The sequence below is a fragment of the Aristolochia californica genome, unplaced genomic scaffold, assembly GCF_029961685.1.
Source record: "Aristolochia californica isolate CCGP_79_NKW_82.1479 unplaced genomic scaffold, dmAriCali1.0.hap1 SCAF_2, whole genome shotgun sequence".
NCBI classification, from domain to species: Eukaryota; Viridiplantae; Streptophyta; class Magnoliopsida; order Piperales; family Aristolochiaceae; genus Aristolochia; species Aristolochia californica.
Window position 1 is genome coordinate 13,001,166 of NW_027181881.1, and position 17,593 is coordinate 13,018,758.

General features: G+C 36.1%; 2 protein-coding genes across 2 annotated transcripts; one reads left to right on the forward strand and one right to left on the reverse strand.

Moving 5' to 3' along the window:
* Positions 1–527: 527 nt before the first annotated feature.
* On the forward strand, positions 528–1,183 carry LOC137955613 (uncharacterized). The gene has a single exon (XM_068802632.1). The coding sequence runs from the start codon at positions 798–800 to the stop codon at positions 1,008–1,010; it is 213 nt and encodes a 70-aa protein (XP_068658733.1). The 5' UTR covers positions 528–797; the 3' UTR covers positions 1,011–1,183.
* Positions 1,184–1,330: 147 nt separating this feature from the next.
* Positions 1,331–15,416, reverse strand: LOC137954897 (probable potassium transporter 13). The gene is made up of 12 exons (XM_068801790.1): positions 15,262–15,416; positions 13,236–13,314; positions 12,978–13,178; positions 5,877–5,909; positions 5,442–5,676; positions 5,110–5,358; positions 4,625–4,675; positions 4,102–4,362; positions 3,969–4,021; positions 3,368–3,482; positions 2,981–3,235; positions 1,331–2,512 (listed from the first exon to the last, which is right to left on the reverse strand). Exons 1-12 carry the CDS (start codon positions 15,414–15,416, stop codon positions 1,542–1,544), a joined length of 2,658 nt encoding a protein of 885 aa, XP_068657891.1. The 3' UTR covers positions 1,331–1,541.
* Between the last annotated feature and the right edge of the window lie 2,177 nt (positions 15,417–17,593).

Sequence of the window (17,593 nt, forward strand, 5' to 3'; positions counted from 1 at the left end):
GAGATCTCCCGCCTTTCAATCTTCAGTCTCCTCCTCCTCCGTATGCTTCGCTCCCGTCGCCTTCCCCAATGCAACCTAATCCTGGGTATACAAAGCAAGGGAATGCATTTGCCAATGTTTGAAACCGAGGATGAAGATCGATCAGTGTGTGTCTGATGTCATTAGTATGCAATTTTTCCAATTTGCTGACTGGTAATTTCCTTGTTTGATTTCACGGCTTTCACCTTTATCTTTTTTCTCTGGGAGAATCAAAGAACATGTAATTGCGTAGATCAGTGTGGTACCAAGAAATTGGACAAATGGACATGAATCGTCGCGAAGGGATCAAAATCCGAATCCTACATCTGCCCTAATTCGACCACATTTCGAATCTTTCTAATTTCGTTGAGTTAAAATATCTCAAAGTGGACCCTATCAACAGTACATCCCAACCGTTAATGGAGAAAGGAGATCACTTTGGTCTCTGACGTCCCCAGTCCAACGCAGTCGTCCCAAAAGTATCCGTTACACCATGTACTCGTCGATGACCTCGTCGATGAGCGGACGGTTGAAGCAGAACCTGCGAGACGGAGCGATTCTTCCCGAAAAGTAGAACCCTGCAACTATTTAAAGTCCCAATTCGCAGTCATTTCTCTATCAATCCCGATTCTTCTGAGTTTTCTCTTCTCCAAGCGAGCGGAAATCTGTCTTCGTCTTTTCTTCCCCTACTTCCTGACATCCCCATCCATCCTTCAGCCTGAAACGAAGACAGTCTTATATAACCAGGTGAACGCTGAGAAATTTCCGTTTCGTGTGAAATGGGTTTCGTTTTGGTCATCTCCCTCCCTTTGATTCTTCTCGTTCTACTAATCGGTTTCGGGTGTTATTTTCTGGGTAGAGCACGTGGAAGACATGACATCCGCACCGCTCCACAGGCTTTCGGGATGCCGCTTCCGCCGCCTGGAGCGCAACCCGTCTTTCACTCATCGCCACCCCAAGAAAAAATGAAGGAAGAGCAGTCGATGGCTTGAGGGAATGAATGGATTAAACACCGTGCTTGCGTAAAGAGAACTGTTGTGTGAAGATTAGATGTGTTGATCCTTCATTTTCCCTCAACTTCTGTTCATTCTCTTGAGTGGGTGGGGATGGACTTGCATTTATAGTGTGTGTAAATCCTTTCAATAATGAATTCATTCTTTGAACATCTGCGTCGCTTTGATTCACGATTGCGGTGGATGGAATGATTTCACTGAATTACTAGCTGGTTTGGCTTCCTGAGAGAGAAAACAATGAAGTAAAGAAAACAGAATAACGAAAGAGCTAAATACCCCATTTCTTTACAGATTATATAATATATACAAAAAATGTGAAAACTATCGGCGAAGAATACATAAGACAGACACATCACACATGGACATCTTCTAGTTAGTACCAAAATCAAAATCAGGATGTATATGAATTATTTACTCCTTTAATCGTGCTCAGTATAAAAAGATCCGGGGTTTGCTCCTCATCCAGGAATCCTAGGCATCTCTATAAGTTAAACTCGTCACGACTCTTGTTTATAAAGGGTAGACCATACCGACCTCAATCAATGAGGAATATGGTATACCTAGAGCAACTGCAGGACCCCGGCAATTCCGACGGAGGAAACTGTACACCATATCAATGGCAAACTTCTTCAACAATGATGAAGTTTCCCTTGCACTAACACAAGTATTCCCCATCATGTATGCTACCCCAGCTTCCTTCGCCTCTGCCAAATCCTTCACTTCTTCTTTCACTCCCAAATCTTTAAAGCTCACTTTCTTACGACGACCAGCTACACTGGCATTCTTACGCAAGAGTGGCCCCACAACCTCTTCAACAGGCCCTGACGGTGTCCCAATCACTGAAAATTTTTCACAAGCACCACCTCCCTCACTTTCCTGTTGCAAGAACTCCCCCACTTTCATAATTATCTGGTTCTCAAAATCATAAGAATCTCTTCGGGCATCTTTGTATCCATACCTTACAATGCAACGGAAGAGCCTCGACTCTGGAGGACCAACACGACCTATCAAAACACGTTCAGATACAGGGACTCTAGGGACTGTTAGGGATTGAAGGGAGACAAAGATGAGGATTTGATGGAAAGCAGGAAAGTTGGTGATAAAATGAGCGAACATTGGTGGGACCCCTGAGACAACATTTGTGTAGATAAGCCCTATTCCGGGAACCCTCACTATCCCCAGGCTAGGTCCCATGCTTAAAAGCCTGTCTATGCACACCTTATTCTGTGATTCATATAACTCCTTTCTTGAAGTACCATAGTGCCATATGAACATTACTGACAAGACAACTAAGGAGAAGATAAGGGGCAGCCAACCTCCTTTGGGAACTTTGGCAAGGGAGGCAGAGACATAAAGGAGCTCCAACGATCCAAAGATGGAGACAAAGAGAAGAGCAGCTAGCAGAGATCGCTTCCATATGGTAATGATTATAAGAAACATTAAGCACGATGTGACAAACATTACCGTAATCACTGCAAGACCTGTAGAAAAAATGGAGCCATAAGATCACGTAACTGAAAATTGTTGTTCAAGTTCAGGAGAAAATATTGGAAAGCTACTCATAACTGGAAACTGATAACATATAATTCAGTCAAGCAAGTCACCCTGACCACCCTGATAAAGAGAAGAGATATGCTACCTAGTTATCTGACTAAATTTTGATCAACAGACCTAAACAAGTTCAAAGCCGCAATTTTTTTTTTTTTTTTACAAAAGCAAAACAACAATTAAAAATTTTGCATTCTGGGTTCCTAAAATTAAAGGCTAACAATAATCTAGACATTAATCCAACATCCAGTCCAACACCCAGAATGGTAAAACCTAGTGCAGTCAAACTAACAAAAATTGTCAAAGGCTTGTTTAGGATCTTACACTAAACATGACCCACAACTTGCATGAACAACTAGAAGGAAAGCATTTTCATGAAATGAGAGTTGGAAAGTACATACCATAAGCATTTCCAATCAAGTGTGTGTCTCTAAATCCAACTACAACAGCAAGACACAGGACCATCAGTATCCAGTTCACCTCTGGAATGTATATCTGCCCATGAACTTGGCTTGAGGTATGAACAATTTTCACACGGGGAAAACACCTCAAAGCCCTGCATTGGCTGATAAGGGAGAAGGTGGCTGAAATTATGGCTTGGCTTCCAACAATTGTAGCCAATGTTGCAACTACAAAAACTGGCCAAAAGAAGTGCTCTTCAAGGAGAAAAAAAACAAATCCAACACAATCAGTCCTAATGAAGAAGTTTGTTAATATAAATGTAGATGGTCAAATTTTGATTATACAAATAATTCAAACTTATTTATATATGACATGCAACGTATTACCTGGGATGGCTCTATAGAAACTCCTCTGGAGATCTTTTTTGTTCTTAGAGAGATAGGCAGCTTCACCAATGTAGGCCAGAACCAGTGCAGGATAAACAAATGCAGTAAATGCTATCTGCCATAACAAGATAATGCATATCCATACATCAACATGATGAAAATAGCAATATTAGCAGTGACTCCAAGGTTTTTAGATGGAATGGAGGTAATTACAACATCTGATCTAGCAAGCCACAGAAAAGTATTATCAGGTTGTTCTTTGACAGGAAAAGCACTTCTAATTCCTCGGTTAAATGAACAAAGGGTGCAGTTCGTCCCCTATATATGTTGTTTTTCGTATTGATTGCCCTAGACTTAATTTATCAAATACATATCCAGCAACAAGAAAAAATTGCAAGTTCCGAGGTAATCAAATTACTAGATGTATTGCAGAGATCCCTGTTCAGCATAATAAAAATTCAAGGATCGTGCTCCAGTAAAACAGAAATAGCAAGCCTGACCTTAGAATGAAAGGTGTCTAAAACACTGAAAGCTCTTAGTGCCCACTATTCCTTATTTTGAAATCAAAGGAAGCTCCCATGGAAATGGAAAGAAGCCTTACCCGGATAGAAAGTCGAGAGAAGTGCCCTAGGTCAGCAAACATTGCCTCACCACCTGGTCAAATTGGCCTGTGTAAGCTGCAGCATTTTGTATGAAATAAAGAATGCACTCCAAAAGAAACAAAAGAAGCAAACCCGTCACACAAAGCACAATGCTTCCAAGAGATATCCATCCATCTTTTCCAGCTTTCTTGAAAAAAATATATGCATAATAGGGCGACAAAGCATAGACTATTCTTGGATTCCACCGGATTGTGTTATAAATACCAAGCATACTAATGCAGAGAAGCCATAATATCAAAACAGGAGCAAAAAGGAAGCCAATCCTGTGTGTTCCAAAATGTTGAAGAGCAAAGAGCCCCAACAAGATTATACAGGCAGTAAATACCACATAACCTGCAGATATTCAAGAGATAGATTAAACACCAAGGTAACAAAAACAACAAAATGAAAGGTTAAACACCCTGACGAACAAAAGGTTTAGTGATTTTAAACACAAGGAGATGTCATCAATAATTTCAAAAGAAGCACTTTTTCCCAGAATTTGTGGACTTCTGTCAATCTACAAGCAGACTGGCCAAAACCACCCACAAAGCAATATTTGGAGGATTTGCATGTTTAGCTACATAGAATAGCAGAAGACTTTGATTTTACTTACTCTCATGAAGATGGGGAATCTTGACCTGGACACCTGAAACTGCAGACAAAACTGGGACCAAAAAGAGAAGAAATCAGCATGTTTCCTACAGAAGTAGAGTCAATCATAGAAGCTTATATTTGGGCAAAGCGACACTACCCAATCTTTAGTAAATATTCCAGGAGATGAATCGGAGAGGAATCTCAGAAATTGACCTCAAAATAAACAGCAAATCATGATTGTCAATCATTCATAACTACTATACCACTTTGAACATAATCTTCGTTTCATGAAAAAAAGAAAAAAAAAAGAGGGAGGACAAACTTCACAAAAGATTGAAGGCTTAGCAGAAGCTCACAAAAGATTGTTGGCTTAGAAAAAACTTCACAACCAACTGGATTTGAGACTGTATTATTACTTAAACAAGAAACATGAGAATCTCTCAAGGCATTTGTATTGAACCCCACGTAACAACCAAATAATCCAGTTTTAGATAGAAGCCATACCTGACATTGCTGGGGTTAGGACCCCATCACCAATTATCATGCTAGTCCCAAGAAGCACAACTAGCAGAAGCACAATACGAGAGCTACGATGTTTCTCAAAGAATTCCTTCAACATCAAACTGGTCCTTGTCTCCTTAAATGAAGAACATGAGGTATAAGTTGACAGCTGCTCATGTATTGCATGGGTCGTAGTCAAAAGACCCATTTTTGAGTTTCGGCAAAGTAGTGAATATAAAGCAAATGTGCCACCTGGAGAAGTTGAAGCCTTCATTGGAACTTGGATAGAAAACCACATAGTGGAACACAAGTATTAAGAGATGTTAGTTACACACCTTCACCATTGTCATCTGCTCCCAATACAAATACAATGTATTTACACAGAGGTATGAGCGTCAGAGTCCAGAAAATCAAAGAAAGCACCCCCAGTATTATGTCATCATCATCCTCGAGGAGTTGCAATCTCCCAGAGAAAGTGGTTGTAAAGACGTAGATGGGGGATATGGTCAAGTCACCATAGACAATTCCCAAGCTCTGTAAAGCCAGCGATAGAGTTGTTCTGTATGCTTCCTACCAGTCAATAAGACCAAACAAATGAATCACATACTTAGCAAAGTAAGACAAGATGAGAAGACGTATCAAAACCACAGAGGCATTAGAAAAGCCCGCCAAGTTCCAACTCAAAAACGTTAAACTTAAAGAGTAAATTACATGGAGAAAAGCCATCTCAGACGTTGCCTTCTAAAGATTCTGTACCATGCTGTACAAACCTTGACATAGGAATATTCAGTCTCAAGGACATACTGAAAACGACTACAAAAATAATTTAAAAAGTCAACTCAAAATTCATGGAAAGAATAGAGCAGGACATGAGAGAAGAACACAAACGGCAAAAAAATAGCTGCAACTGGGCCATTTATAGAAAAATTCCTATTAGAAAACCATTTCTAAAGAAGGAAGCAGAGACCGAAATTATTGAACAAAAACTTTTTCCGTGAAAAAATATCATCAACTTAAACAGAAAGGCAAAACAAAATGTAAAGCTAAAAAATAATTGTAACACACGCTTTGAGGTGTAACTGCAATGCGCAGCCTGTACGAACGTACACTCCAAGCTCCATAGAGGAGATGGAATAATTCAGATTCGATCAAGAACTGAACGAGAGAGAAGAAACAAGGCTTTTACAAAGTAATTCCAAAATGAAATAAAAGAGCATACAAGATGAATCAGCCAATGATTACTAACACGTGCAAAAAAATCGACAACATCCAGTTACATTCAGGCGCAGTCTTTGGTATAGAAAGATGACTCAACTGAGTACTAAAGACAAAGAAATGTTTGAATTTCGTCAAGAATAACTCACATAAGCGACAAGAAATTGAGACGATCCAGATATTAACCAAAAAATCATTTTAAATTCAATACAACAATTCCAGTTAACGAGTAAAATCTGACAAGTTTAGCCAATTTATTAAACGAGGTTAGTGCCCCAAAATAAAAAATATGATATAAAAATGAGTAATTTTTTATTAACGTATTAATATTCTAAATACTATATTATATTAATTAATGATTACAGTTTATAATAAATTAATATAATAATAACATGTGACTAGAATAAATTATGCAAATAAATAAATAAAAGAAAACAGTAACATAAGCAAATATAATAAATAAATAAATTATTTTTTAATAACATAAAATATATTTTAACATTAAAAATTACTAATTTAATTATAATAATAATAAATAAATATATTATTTTATCAATAACATAATCTATATTTTTACGTATTATTAATTAATAATATATGGACCAAAATTTAAAATCATTGGTTTAATTAATTATAGCAATGGGATTATTAAACCAAAATAATTAATCAAAGGTTTACTTTAACAACATTTTAATTATTAAATTACTAATTTAATACAGTAATTACAAAAGGAAAATATTAAGTAAATAAAAATAATTATTTTATTAATAACAAAAGATAAATTATTTTACAAAATAAATATAATAAAGTTATAACGCTGGTTTAAATCACAACGTCGTCTTCCTCACGGCGTCGATAATGGTAGGAGACAACGACGGGCCAATAGGTAATGGCAACAGAGGCGGTACTCTGATGGTATGCCAAGAGGGGAGAAGAGAGGGATGCCAAGAGGCTCTGTAACGGAACGGCGGCACAGCTCTTCGACAGAGGCTCGGCGATGGCAGCTCTGTGATGGAGGCCGAGAGGGAGAAGATCGAAGGAAAAAAATTCGGGGGATGAAGGCCGAGAAGGGAGAAGAGAGCGGGAGAGGGAGACGAGAGAGAGAAGGGAGTGGGAGAGGAAGACGAGAGAGAGAGAAGGGAGTGGGAGAGGGAGACAAGAGAGGGAGAAGGGAGACGAAGCTGAGAGGGAGAAAAAATTTTAGGAGAGGAACGCCGAGAGGGAGAACAAAGCACAAATGAGGGAAAATATTTTGGTCAGGGAGGCAAAGACGCGTCCCCCACAAAACTTCAAGCGAAAAATTTGGAAAATCGGGCTGAAACCCTATCCCACCGTTTTAGTCTGAGTAGATGACCCGTTGTTTTCAAATGAGTGTAAGCATCATTCACGACTAATTGCTTAATCAAATGAACTAAGTCAAGTTTATTGTTAACTAATCCCCCTTAACAAAACACGAGATGTAATTATTTGGAACCATGAGAAAAACAAAATTCATCTAAAACCAAATTAGCAAACATTGAAAGCACTGAGATTGAAGAATGCAAAAAACTGCATGCTGTACGAAATGGTCGGAATAAGAGAAAGAAAATAAAAAGTGAAACACGATCAGTGGGCAAGAGTCAACAGTAAAACACACAAACGAATGCGAAATAAAGTATAAAAATAGCAAAAAAAATAAGAATACATTCAAAGAACAAAAAAGCTCGCAAGGCAAGCAATCTGTAAACATAACACTTCTCGACCAAAATCTCTTTCAGCGTCAAATACCGTCAAAATGGAGTGGTCAAACCAGTCAAACGAAGAGACATTTCCTCTTCAAACGATCCTCAAACAAAAATCTCTAACCACACCAGAGGATAACACAAAGCTCGAAACACAAACACACTCTAAAATCACATAATTCGAAAAAATAATAATAATAATAATAATCTAGAGGCGAGAGCAGCAATCCGAACAAACGAAACAAACACATAAAACAAAAGTTAGCACAGTAACCAAACTCACCAGATTCCGAAACCTCCCCGGATGCGAACCAGATTCCAGATCCATCACTCGTCACCTCCTCACCACTGGTTCGTATCTCCAATTCTCTCTTTCCTAAAAGCGAACTTTCTGACCCAGCAGTGAACAGAGTCACCAGTGCCACTTCGACGGCGATCCTAATCCAGCAGAGGGCGGTTTCCGTGCAAAAAACCTTTCGAAAATGTTCCACAGATTTTCTCCACTCCGCAGCAGCGCGGTGTCCTTCCGGATCGGGACATGAGCGAGAGAAAGCAAGGAGGAGAGAGCAGTTATCGACAACGTGTCGAGGAAGTACAAAATAGGAATATTTACTGAGGGCGCCAAAACTTCTTTAGGGTTTTTATAACATTTAAATTCTCTTTTTCTATTGAATTCAGGAGTAAAAAGAAAAAATAAATAAAGAGCTTAATTGCGTCCACACACCTGAAATATGATATCTTTATTCCCATACCCCCCATTCTTAGATTTTATCTATGTACCTCCTGTTCTCTAAGAAAAAACCAAAAACTAATTATTTAAATTGAATTTTGGTCTCTAATTGTAATACACAAAAAGATAAAAATAAAAAATAAAAAATCTAATGAGTCAGTGTTGTAATGAGTCAACATTTGAAAATGAATTCGGACCTGAATTTCAAGGTACCCACATTAGTTCATGGACCAAAGGCATCTCATGTAACTTTTTTCCTATCTTAAATAGAGGGATTATTTAAAATGTTGCCACTAAGTCTAACTTATTTACAATGATATCATTCTTTAATCATATTATATAATATTAAAATTATAAAATAAAAACTTAATTAAAGTAATTTTGTAGAGGGGTTTAACCTGGGTAAAAGTGGGTATCAAGTCGGGTTTGGCAGAGAACCCAGCCCGACCCAAAATATGGACAAGGTTTCGGGCCGGGGATGGGTCTCCCCAAACCTGACCGATGTTTATTAGGGAAACGGGATAAGGATAAGGAATTATTTTTTTCGGGGACAGGTATCGGGTTCGGGTATCACATTCAGATTCAGGTTTTGAGAAACCCGTCCTTGATATTATCTCAAGGGTGTGCTACAATTAAGTGATATGTGAGGCTGTAAAAGCAATTAAGAGAAAAAAGAGCCTGAGAGATGGGGACGACTCATGGGAAAGCAGAGAAACTGAGAAAGGCTATTGAGGACTTTCAGGTTACCGAAACGATCGTGCGCTTATCTAGTTAGTCGTGTACCACGCCGAAAATTTAGAAAGAGGAGTCGTCAGACGTGGAGAACATTTAATGGAAATGCGTGGGCCCGGAGGATCTGTTTAGTCGGCTTAGCCACACGGAACTGGAACGGAACGGCGGGGGGTGGAGTTTGGACTTGGAACATAATTGGAGTCTTTTGATGTTTTGAATATTAACGGCTGACGTAGGGGCCCTCACTAGTGTGAAAAACGGAACGGAAAGGGACGTTTCGTTCCCACTGCTCGACTCGCCTCTTCTCACATCTGGGTTGACCAGGGCAGATCACGGGTTAACTCAACGAGTCAGGACTCACTCAACCATGTTGGAGAATAATTAAGGAAAATTCGTCTTCATGAGGTCTAAATTTAGAAGGTGCAATGGATGGTATAAATAGGAGGGCATGTTACAAAAACACCAGATGAGATTGAAGAAACCCTGATTGATCGTTCATGATTTTGGATACGAGATTTTTTTTTTAATTTAAGAAATATTAGATGAGAAGAGTTAATTAGTGTTTAAAATATTTGTAAAAGGGTAAGCATGAAATAAAAATTAAGTTATTAACAAAAAAAAAATGTAAATTAGTGAGATATATCATGAGTCTTAACTTGATTCATTCAATTGATTTTTTTCTATTGATATATAGATTTCCCACTTTCATATTATAGTCTCGTTCAATTTAAAACTCAATGTTATAAACGTAAGAAATTTTTGTTTGTTAAATTGAACCACAATTTTCCATTGAATTATATTTATATATATACATATTTACAACAAGAATCACCTAAACAAAAGAGTGATTTAGAAGAGTCCTATTCTTGTAAAAGATTCAACAAATTAGCTATTATAAAAGTGAACATGAATTTACACAAAGTCAAAGAAGTTCATCTACTCTTTAATAAATGAGTTAAAATAGAGATTTTTATGTCTTCTTATAAGTGGTTTCTTAACATTTCAACTTTTTGCCTCATTTTGATTTAAAACAATTTAAAAAGAAAGTTAGAAAATGATAGATAAGAAGGCCATTTTCATAGATGAGTGCGTAAGCAATTCCCATGGAAATACACCCTCCATTACAAAAGATTGGACCACCCTATAAGGAAGATAGCACACACATGAGTGGAATCTATCTGAGAATGATTTTTAAGTTTGTTTGATCATGTTCCAAGAGGTTGTTAAACACCTAAGCAATACTACCCAAAAGATCGCCCTGTCAGGAGTGGAAGAAATAAGTACTTAACCCAAGACCATAGCATCACACCCTACCTTCGCGAGCCGACGACCACGGCGGCGCAACGACACTGGCGCGATCACGTTAATACCTAGACACGACCTACTAGTATTTTAATCTGGCCTTTGCGCCCGCGCAACGACACTGGCCTTGACCAGGGCTTATCACAAGGACCTACCAGTATTTTAATTTGGCCTTTCCGTGTCCCGGGACTCAAACTTGCGATGTGGGAGCCCGCTCTGATACCAAATGTTAAGCACCTAGCCAATACTACCCAAAAGACCGGCCTATCAAGAGCGGAAGAAATAAGTACTTAACCCAGGACCATAATAGAGGTATTGATAAAAAAAAAGTGATAAAAGGGTTTCTTTGAGAAAAAAGAATAAGTGTTTAGAATTGTGGGTTTTGACAATTTGATGAATTGCAACTTACAACTTAATTATACTAATATCTTATAAACTATAAAAAACTTAGGGAAAATGAGGAGATTAAGAAATCTTCAAATTTTACAATGTGAAATATTCTTATGCTAATAGGTATTTATATTATGTTTTACATGAAAGAATGAAAATAGAACATGAATGTATTCATCGTTTTGTTTTTTGCATTTCGCTCTAAATTACCTACAAATGCTCTTAAAACTTATGCAGTACCTTCAGGTTTAATTAGGATCAGAACCAAGTATTCAGAACACATATAAGCCTCCCAAAATTAAAAAGGAAAAAAGAAAAGGAGTATCCAACAATGACCCATCAAACCCTGCCTCACATCAACATTAATCTTCCATAAGCATTATGAAAAAATGAATATAAAAATCCATTTAAAAGAGTATCAAATATGCATGTCAGTACCATCATAAAATATTCCACAACCAGGCATTAGAAACTAATTGTTCTAGTGTAGTTGATTAACCTTCTATTATTCCTAGAGGCAATGACCTTTTAGGGAGACAATGAGACATTGAGAATTTAAGTTTAGAATTCACAAAGCCAAAAATTATGACAATATTCCTCACATATGCCTTCCAAGTTCTATGCTTAAACAAAAAATTATTCATGTCACTATCTGAAGCATGGAGACTCTTTAAATATATATAGGTGACTTGATACACAAAACAGTACAACCCCACAATCCTTAGATGAGAAAAAATATAGTATCTAGCTCCAAAAAAAATGTACCAAAGAGACATCTAAGAGACGGAGAGGGGAATGGAGAGAAGAGAGAGAGAGAGAGAGTAGCCATTCCAAGCTCCAAAGCCAAACACTTTTTCCACCTATAAATTCTCAGGCACTAAAATATATGTCATAGAACTTAAAAATAGAAGGAATAGTTTATAACAACATAAAAAAAAATCAAGATGTGTATAAAGTTAACTGCTTTAGAAGGCACCACATCAAATATATATTATATATGTTTCAGAGGGTTTGTAGGGTGATTTGTATCTATGTGACTCTAATGGCTTCCTATATAATCACTGCAGATACCCCTTTAATGTAGTGTTTCCTTATAGCATGAAAGCACCCATGCTTTGTACCATAGATTTGTTTTGTTTAGAGGTGTATATGTGTAACTCTTTACAAACTTATCTCTTTCAAGCATTTTTGCAGTTAAGTCATAGAAGTAAGACTTATCATATTGACCAGACCCATTTTTTCCTTTACTTTTTAATGTCCACATTCAAAAATTTAAATATCAGAGTAATAACTACATAAAGTTGGAGAATACAACTGACCTTCTGGTATATACATTGATCCATAATGTTTTCTACAAATCTGAATGAAGAAATTACATTATGGAATTTCAAATACCATTGGTGGGATGCTTGTTTTAATCCATATATTGACTTTTTTAGGTTACAAACCAATTGGTCACCATCACTAGAGGGGAATCCTTCAGGTTGTTTCATGTAAACCTCCTCCTCTAGATCTCCATTGAGAAATGCCATTTTGACATCCATTTGTTGCAACTCTAAGTCAAAATGGGCTACTAATGCCAAAATAATGTGCAAGGAATCTTTCTTAGATACAGGAGAAAAAGTTTCCTTGTAATCGATTCCTTCTTTCTGAGTGAATCCCTTAGCAACGAGTTTTGCCTTGTATCGCTCAATGTTGCCTAATGAGTCTTTCTTTGTTTTAAAGACCCATTTACATCCAATGGCTTTAAATCCACTAGGCAACTCAACAAGATCCCATACTTCATTACTCTTCATAGAATTCATCTCTTCCTTCATGGCATTGTACCATAATTCTGATTTTGTGTAACTCATGGCTTCTGAAAAATACATGGGATCATTTGCGGTTCCAATGTCAGATTCTTGCAGATACACAATATAATCATCAGGAATTGCTGATCTCCTGAGTCTAGTAGATCTTCTTAATGTAGAACCATCATTTTCCTGAGAAGTATGTGGTTCAACTAGTTGTTCAAAAGTGTTTGGTAACTCTTGAAGTACCTGATCTACTAGAATGTTGTCAGCATTTTGTGGAACTTCAATGATTGGTTGTTCAACACTAGTTTGTACTCGAGGGGTGCTGTAAACAATAACCAATCTATCACTTGAGGTGGAAGGTTGAGATTCTGAATGATCCTTCTCAAAAACTATGTTCCGAGTTGGATTCCTCCCACTGATCAAGTCATTTTCAAGAAATTTTGCATTTCTTGATTCCACAATCCTAGTGTTGTGAGATGGACAATAAAATCTGTAACCTATAGACCTTTCAGCATATCCAATGAAATACCCACTAATGGTCCTTGGGTCCAACTTCTTCTCACTTCAGACGGACATCCCCAAACGCGCATATGTCGCAAACTCGGTTTTCAACCTTTCCATAATTCAAATGGTGTTTTTGGAACAACCTTGGTTGGAACTTAGTTTAATATATACACTGTCGTCTTAAGTGCTTCAAGCCACAAGGATCTAGGAAGATTGGAGTTGCTAAGCATACTCCGCACCATGCCTAATAATGTTCGGTTTCTTCTTTCTGCTACACCATTTTGGTCCGGAGAACCAGGCATGATATATTGGGCAACAATCCCATGTTCTTGAAGAAACTTTGCAAATGGCCCAGGTGTTTGTCCATTCTCTGTGTATCTACCATAGTATTCTCCACCTCTATCTGATCTCACGATCTTAATTTGCTTACGGCATTGTGTCTCTACTTCAGCCTTAAAGATCTTAAAGGCGTCTAATGCTTCACTCTTGTTATAAAGCATGTAGAGATACATGTATCGTGAGGAATCATCTATAAAAAAATATGAAGTATTTCTGACCATGTGAGTCTATGTCGTGAGGAATCATGTATGATTTCTAATATGGTTAAACTCCTATTAGCACCTTTCTTTGACTTATTAGTCTATTTTCCCTTAATGTACTTTACACAAGTCTCAAAATCAGTAAAATCCAGAGTATTAAGTACCCCTTCATTCACTAATCTTTTAATTCTATCTATGGAGATATGACCTAATCTCCGGTGCCATAATGTAGAGGAATCTTCTTTAATAACACCTCTTTTATTACCAGTGTGAATATGCATTGAACCGTAAGTGGCATTGTTTTGTAAATTAATGTTATAAAGACCATCAGACAATGTACCATTCCCAACACAATCAGACTTAATTTCATGCATTTAAATATATGCCAAAAAAATGCATAAAAACTGTAACAGGAAATAAATCTAAAAATTCCAAATTACATAACAGCCGACGACCAGTGGCCTAATGGTCACTGGCGTAATTGATTTTGCCAGTGCGCTGGTTCGAATCCCGTTGGCGCAAAATCAAATAAAAGTACCGAGTCGGCTTGGTCTTGGAACGGTGAGCCTACTTAACTCGTTCGAGTCGACTCGACAGTTTTTTTTCCTTCATCGAGTCAACTCGACCCTAGACGCTATTGCCGAGTTGGAACGGCGAGTTGCAGAAGACTCATCCCGAGCCAACTCGCTCGGTATTTACAAAAATACCTTATGGTTTTAATTAATCAGTTTCTACGCGCTAGAGGTTGTCTTCAACCTCCAGCCGTGCTCAAAAAGAAGGTTCGTTGGCGTTCTTTCAAGTCGTCGACGCCGGTAAACCTGTTGGAATGGTCGCCGGCGTCGGTGCTGTGGCTTCGACGCTCTAAGGTGTCACGAGAGAGCCGCCGACAATCCCACACCGAGAGCAAACAGAGACTGTCGGCACCAGTTATTTTTTTTTATATATACAATGTCGACGCCGACAAACCGTGCGGAATGGTCGCCGGCGTCGGTGTTGCGTCTTTATCTGACGCTTTTCACCGATGCGAGGGCTCCGGCTATCGCAAGCAGTTAGCGCATAATTTGTTTATAAAAAAACAGAGACAAAAAACAAAGCTTTTAAACTTAAGCTCAAATGGAACTGAAACGCTGGATCAGAGGTCTGCTCTGATACCTACTGTAAGCCTAAACATGAATTTCTAACAACATGAAATTCATCATATAATTTAAACAGAAGCAAAATCATACCTCCTTCTATACGCTTCAGATTCCTTCTCTTTGTTCTCTGTTCGGTGCTTCCGATCTCTGATCACTCTCGGCGATGGCTCAACTGAAGGGGCTTGAGTGATGAGACAGGGACCAAAACAACTATCTAAAGTCAACCTCCTATCAAAGTTGTTCATGGCTTCGTGTTACTGAGGGAGTTGCAACTGCCAGAAGTTGAGACCACGATTATGAGAAAACCGTTTCTCATAATAAACGGTTAACAATGGATTCACTGGACTTGAAATGGGACCTGGGTGTCTGATGTAGTTCATGCATGAGGCAGCGGATAAACACTTTGTGATAGTTGCTCGCGTTGTGCATGGATTCACCGGACAGTGGTATATGGCAATGGAGATACGTGTCAGAATTCAACAGAATTGCAGATAGGCTCTGAACGAGAATGAGCCATTTTTGTTTGCACAACCATTTAAGTTGCAGAGATACAACAGAGTCGGACATCTTGGGCGAGTAATGGACATGGCATGAGAATAAAGAACGATTTCCCACTCTGCGAGGTCATGGACCAAGCTGCCCTGATGAGAGCGTTTGAACCTTGAGTTATAACTTACAAGTACTAACAGTTGCGACAGAAAGTGAAAGTGACAGTGAATTGAAACTAAATTACAGTAAAAGTGAAAGTGAAAATAAAAATAAATTATTTTTTTGTTTGAATTAATATATATAATGAAAAATATAGTGGAAAGTAATTATTTGTGTTGGTGTACGGTGAAAAGTATATAAAAATTAATTAATAAAATATTTTAATAGATTTAACTTTTATAAGATAGTTTTTAGTTAATAAGTTAAGATTGATTTTAACTTGTCTGAATTAATAAATAATTAAAATTTAAAATTAAATTTATTTATTTAATTGAATATATACAAATAAAATACTTAAAAAAATTACATTTATAATATCCAAATGCATAATCAATTTGTTACTTTTTAATATCTAAATTGTCACTCTTAACATATTAATTAAATATATTATTAAAAATTATAAATTTATGTAAATAAAAAAGAGGGTATCTTATTATACAAATTTATTTTATGGATTTAATTTTATAAGATAGTTTTATTTAACTAAACTAAAATATATTTAATTTGTTTTAAATTCATAAATAATTGCAAATAAAGTATGATTACTTGTTTAATTAAATATATAAAAATAAAATAATTAAAAAATCCTTACTTTATAATATCCAAAAGTTAATCAAATTATTAATTTTACATTATATAAATTACCACTCTTAAAATAGTCATTAAATATAATATTAAAATAAATAATTTATATAAATAAAAAAAGATATTTTATTATAAAATTTTATTTTAATAGTTTTAAATTTTATTTTATATATTTTTTATTAAACTGAATTAAATTTTAATTTGTTTCAAATTAATAGATAATTTTTAAAGTATTTTTTAATTAATTAATTAATTAAATATATACAAATATAATTAATTAAATAAACACTTAATTTGATAATATCCAAATTCTTAATCGAATTTTTACTTTTGTAATATCTAAATTATAAATCAAATATAATATTAAAATCATGAGTTTCTATAAATAAACAAAAAAATGAATTTTATTATATAAAATTTATCTGATTGATTTAATTTTTATAATATAAATTTATTTAACTATTTTGTTAATAAACTAAGATAAATTTCAACTTTTAAAAATTAATACATAATTGAAAATTAAATTAAAATTTTAATTTAGTTAAATGTTTAAAATAAAATACTTAGGGAGCGCAAGTGAAAATAACGATTGTATGGATTGGTACATCCCATCAGCCAATAACACAAATGGGACAATTATGCTGTGAAATAGTTATAGACTTGTCATGTATTCTAGAGTGGACGAGTAATCAAATGTATAGATATTTATTAAAATACCATATTAAAAAATATTTACCTAAATAATCAGATTTTATACTTTTATTTTTAAATACCTGATTTCAACTTTGGACGTTTATATTAGAGTGATCAACACTCAACATCAGTACAATCTATCCATTGTGTTGCCAATATTTAGGTTTTTAAATAGGATGCTAACATGGTGATAAGTTCGATAAATTGTGTTAATGTGGAACATTAACAACTCTAACGTGGACGTCCAAAATTGAAATCCATTATTTTGAGAAATAAGTTTAATTTTTTTTTATTTAAGTAAATATTTTTTTAATTTGATATTTTGGTAAATATCCCTAAAATTTTGGTTAAAGTCAAATCATACGAAGGAGAAAAATAAAACATAATGTAAATCTCGAGTATAGGGGGGCAAGTGGTATAAATTTTGTGTGAAGAG